General features: G+C 45.8%; 1 protein-coding gene across 1 annotated transcript; it reads left to right on the top strand.

Annotated features, from left to right (window-relative positions):
* Positions 1–1,474: 1,474 nt before the first annotated feature.
* LOC115102734 (protein fem-1 homolog A) lies at positions 1,475–5,287 on the top strand. The gene is given in 2 exon segments (XM_029622974.2): positions 1,475–3,132; positions 3,135–5,287. Coding segments are annotated over 2 exon segments (1,851 nt in total). The 5' UTR covers positions 1,475–1,682; the 3' UTR covers positions 3,536–5,287.
* Positions 5,288–5,768: the final 481 nt, after the last annotated feature.

The following is a 5,768-nucleotide window of genomic DNA, read 5'->3' as shown; positions in this document are numbered from 1 at the left end:
AATACAACATAGCTTGATGTAAATAGGAGATCTGTTTAATTTCATAATCTTGTCAGCACACAAATCTTTTCAGGTAATGGGGCGAGGAGTGGAAGAGGGATGGAGAGGGGGTGGGGTGTTTAAAGAGATACTGTCAGTGGGTGGGGTTGACATTTGAAGATGGTGTCTAGCTTCAGTGGTTTCTTAGCACAATATACAAAATGTATAGATGATTGAGAGACAGGGACAAGGACACTTGTGGGTAATGCTGAGGGTAGAAAAGGTGGACATGATGATGTCTGAGAAACCACAGCTCTCTTATCCTGCCCATGTCTCTTCTATACTTGCTGCTTTGACAATTACAATTTTCATATGGTTTAATTTATTTACTTATTTATTAGGTCATATTTAATTAAATGTGTCCTTCTATTTATTATTACCTATCATTATTATGATATTTATTTTTATTTCATGTTTTTTTTCTTCAGATATGAATGATACAGATTGCTTACTGGGACTTTTTTTCTCTTTCTCCTTTTTCAATTTTACAATAAAATATTCTAATAGTACCTTAATATCTCATCTCAAAATCCTTTCTGCAGTGACCATTAACCCCAGCAGTGAATAAATGTGTTTTTGCTGCCCTCTGCTGTATCTACCAGTTTACAATGCATTACATTACAACGGGCCAGTGACACCAATTTCTCAACATAAAATAAAGTATGTTATGGGATTATTATGGCACAGTTATAGCACAACTTGGAAAACATAAGAACATATTTTTTTCCATAACTTGTGTTGCACCACATGCACAGACTGGATAAGTAGCCTATGGTAATAGCCAACAACCTATTGTATATATGTCATACATGCACCAGTTATTTGATTTAAATGGACTATAGTGCCGCCTAGGGATCTACTACCCACACATCATTAAATTAGAGCCAAGCTATGCCACGCTGCTTTTCATTAGTGTCGTGAATTGATGGTATATATATAAATATAATTTTTTTTGTATTTGCATGTCATGGTTAATGAACAAAAACAAGTATTTGGGAATGATCTGTGGGGGCCTAATGCACACCCACATACTCGCTGACAGACGGAACAAGATACTATTTTCACTCTATTGAAATATGTTTTGTATCAGTGTAGATATGGGAAGGGTGTTATGCTTAAAAGCCAGGCAATAGAAATACAGTACCATTAATATTTCTGTAAGATTAGAAGTGATGCCACTTTCATTTTGAGGTTTGCGTTGATCCTGCGCATTGTGTTTCGGGGTGGTTGGGGATTGTAGTTTAAACACGTTTAACTACAAGCTAGTAATGCATTCCAGTGAATGGAACACACGTTCGCCTAAAAACTACTCTTCCCGTTTCAACTATTGCTGAGTTCACGTGTTCGAAATGCCTCATGGGAATTATATTTATAATCAGAAGGAAAGTGCAATTTCATCTTAGTGAAATGATTTATTAAAGACTACAATAACCAAGATGCTACGCGTAAATTGTCAACATGGAGCTGTCAAACAACACAAACGCCATCTTGACAGCAGCCTTAAAATGGCAGAAAAATGCCAGGGAGAAACCGAACTACGGACAGGGTTTATTTTCTTATTTTGAAAAGACCGTCCCTTCCCTGTTTTTCTAAAAACGTAGCTAGGGAGTTGATGGCCAGTGAGAGACACGAAATACGTTAAAATGGATATCACGACGGCGGTTTTCAACGCGGCCAGAGATGGTAAGCTGAAACTTATCCAGAAGTTGCTGAGCAACAAAAGTCCGGAGGAGTTGGAAGCTCTCGCGGAGGAGAAAACGCAGGGAGGCACACCTCTCCTCATTGCTTCTCGACACGGACACTTAGAGGTTGTAGACTATTTGCTTGAACATTGCAAAGCTAACGTGGAACTAGGAGGCTCGGTGAACTTTGACGGCGAGACGATTGAAGGGGCTCCCCCGCTATGGGCGGCTTCGGCGGCTGGTCACCTCCCTGTCGTCCGCACACTCCTCAAACACGGTGCCTCTGTCAACAACACTACGCTGACCAACTCAACGCCCTTACGCGCTGCCTGCTTCGATGGTCACCTGGAGATTGTCCGTTACCTGGTGGAGCACCGAGCCGATATGGAGGTAGCCAACCGCCACGGCCATACCTGCCTGATGATCTCCTGCTACAAGGGCCACAAAGAGATAGCAAAGTTCCTCCTGGAGCGTGGTGCCGATGTCAACCGTAAGAGTGTGAAAGGCAACACCGCTCTCCACGACTGCGCTGAGTCCGGTAGCCTGGACATCATGAAGATGCTGCTGAAATGTAATGCCCGCATGGAGAGGGATGGATACGGCATGACCCCTCTTCTAGCTGCCAGCGTCACGGGGCACACCAACATCGTGGAGTACCTCGCCCACCAGCCCCGCTCTTCACGAGAAGAACGCATTGATGCACTCGAACTCCTGGGGGCCACCTTTGTAGATAAGAAGAGAGACCTCCTGGGGGCCATGAGATACTGGAGGAGAGCCATGGAGCTGAGACAACCAGCTGACAAGGTGGGACTCCTGGCCAAGCCCCCTCCGGGTCCCCCTGTCCCTGCCTATGACTGTGCCCGAGAGGTGAGCACAGCCGAGGAGCTGGAGGCTCTGATCACAGACCCTGACGAGATGCGGATGCAGGCCTTGCTGGTCCGTGAGAGAATCCTGGGGCCCTCGCACCCCGACACCTCCTACTATATCCGCTACAGAGGGGCCGTCTACGCCGACTCTGGTAACTTTGAACGCTGCATCAGCCTGTGGAAGTACGCCCTAGACATGCAGCAGAGTAACCTGGACCCCCTCAGCCCCATGACGGCCAGCAGTTTCCTGTCCTTCGCTGAGCTCTTCTCCTTTGTGCTGCAGGACCGGGCCAAAGGCACCCTGGCCACTCGCGTCACCTTTCACGACCTGATGGGGGTGTTGGGGAAGAGTGTGAGGGAGGTGGAGAGGGCGGTGGCCCAGAGGGACAGCCCCCCCGAAGCCCCCCAGTTCACTAAGGCCCTGTCCATCATCCTCCACCTGGTGTTCCTGCTGGAGAAGCTGGAGTGCACCACGGAGCAGGAGCACCAGAAGAAGCAGACGGTGTACCGCCTCCTGAAGTTGAACCCGCGGGCACGGAGTGGCTTCACCCCCTGCATATGTCTGTGGACAAGGATACCACGTCGGTGGGCCGCTACCCTGTGGGTCGCTTCCCTTCTCAGACCGTGGCCTCGCTGCTGCTGGAGTGCGGAGCGGACGTGGACTCCCGGGACTGCGACAACAACACGCCCCTGCACGTCGCTGCTAGCAACGGTTGCCCGGAGATCATGGCACTGCTGGTGAGGGCAGGGGCACACTTCGATGCCACCAATGCCCAGAGGAAAACTGCGTACGAGCTGCTGGAGGATCAGAGCAGTGGACACCCGGCCCTCTACCCCCTCAACTACGTCACTTTGCAGTGCCTGGCAGCGCGCGCCATTGAGAGGCACAGACTGCCCTACAAGGGCCTCATCTCAGAGGAGATGGAGACCTTCATTGAGCTGCACTGACACGCCCCTCCCCCTTAAAATCCCCACCCTGTCCCCACACTCTTCCCTCAGACCCCTCTAAACCACCCAACAATGACCCCCTTCACCCCACCTCACCCACTACCCACCCGACTCCCCTCATTGTCACCATACCCCAGCCCACCCCCTTTCCCCATGGCCTTTCCCCTCTCAGTACCCCTTCTAACACCAGACTATTAGCTCTGTCTCAGACCAAATCGCAGCAATAATTCTCCTGGCTTCTAAACATTACACTAACAACAGACTGGGAGCATTTTAGCTGTGGCTAGATGCCTCCAGTCAGTGCTCTCTCTTTAGGTTATGGGCAATTCCACGGTAACCGAGTGATGCTGAGATTCAGATTTTTCACTTTTAAAATGTATGTCAAACACTAAACTATGATAGCAAAGTTAAACAATCCATATAACGCAATTGCACAAGGAATAGTTTTAACAATTTCCACAGAACATTTTACAAGAACATATTCACTCTTAAGAACAGTGAAGAATCTGAGTCTCAGCATTGCTCTTGTATCGTGGATTTGCCCGTATCTGTTATTAAGACATGGACACTCTAAGTGCTAGGTTGCTATTTGTTTGCAGGTGGGGGAAAAAATACCTTTGGACTTGATTTTAGGATTTGATGCTTTCTTTTTCTTCTCCTGTTTCTCTTGATAAGCAAGGAAGATTCCTAACAGAAAGGGAAGTATGGCAGTGCCTATATATGTATTGGGGTGGTGGCTTGTTTTAAGGTGGGAATGGAAGCTGTATTACTTGATAGTACATGATCAAATATTGACAGTTAACTGCATGAGAGGCTTAAGAGTGAATAGGATAGCTTGTTTGTTAAATTGGTCTTGTTTTGCAAGGTTATCCAGAAGCATCCTTTGAACAAACAAAGTACACATTGTATGCTTGGCTGCCTGGTATCAATGGATTTTATTTTTTTAATAATTCATTTAGCGTTATTTAATCCCTACTTTGACATTTTAAGGAGTGTTTGAAAACCCATTTGTGCCAAAACTCAGCCTTATATCGTTTCTCTACACGTGTAATCTTGCAGGTTAGCCTGAACCTACTGAACTAGCTTACTCCAAATGGAGCAACTCACAACTGTAGAGTGCAGACTAGCATGGGAACTCTCATAAGGATACAGTTTGTTTTAGCCTAGCCTACATCTCTTCGTTTACTCTGTATTTTTAGACTGTGTGTGTGTTTTACAACCTGGTCAATGTCGTGAAGTTTCCCTCTGGACAACTTGGACAAAGTGGGAAAGGAAAGATGGAGATTTCTCTTCATCTCCTTTTGAGTGAAAGTTTATGTTGATCCCAGTATCAGATCATCTATTCTAGTCATCTACAGTCCATCCAGAACAATTGGAATCTATGCAGTCACTCAGTGTAACGATATCAAAACTCAGGGGTGACCCGATTAAGCACAGATGCAGGTGATAAGGATGAGGAACAAATCGCACACTGCATTTTAGTTTTTTAGTTTTTTTTTACAATTTCAGTTTTGTGTTTTCATACATGCTTTCTTTTTTTTCTGTTTGTCTGTCCCTATGTAAACAAACAAAAAAACACCTGATTGAATGCACTTTGAAAAACCTCCATGAATCCTAAAGTGTCACTGTACAACATCCAGGCTATGGACTCTCGCAGCCTCTCTCTCAACGGATTGATTCATTTAACCGATGATGATAACTTCAGAACAAAACTGTGTTGAGATACTTGAATAAAATTCAGTGTCCCCTGCAGCAAGTGGGTTTGTGTGTTGGCTAGGGAATGCTTTGAATCTCTTTTGTGTCTCTCTTCCCTCTCCTTTTCTCTGTCTGTCACTGTGTTGTTGTTGTACCTGTTGTTGAGCCTTTGAGAAAAGAGGTGTATTTTTCATGGGAGTCTTTTAGATGTTAGGCTAATGTTACAAACTCTGACGTGAGTGCAAAATCTCAGTGCGATACAGTACTCCAGTCCCAATTCAATTACAGTATTTTTTTAATTGCTTCTGATAACTGCTTAGTTCACACTGTTAGAACAATCCCAAGCCGCTGTTCATTAGCAGTGGACTGTAATCTCCTCTCACCTTTAGACCTCACTGTGTTCCTGTCTCTACTGTGTACAGCATGTACAGGGCTGGCTAGGCTAGCACCACCCCAGTGCTCTGCTGTGAGAGGGCTGGGCAGAGTGTATATGAAGGGGTAACAGACAGCTGGACTAACTCATAACACTGACTCATAT

This window comes from Oncorhynchus nerka, linkage group LG20 (genome assembly GCF_034236695.1).
Source record: "Oncorhynchus nerka isolate Pitt River linkage group LG20, Oner_Uvic_2.0, whole genome shotgun sequence".
Taxonomy (NCBI): domain Eukaryota; kingdom Metazoa; phylum Chordata; class Actinopteri; order Salmoniformes; family Salmonidae; genus Oncorhynchus; species Oncorhynchus nerka.
This window is presented reverse-complemented; position numbering and strand designations above follow the sequence as displayed.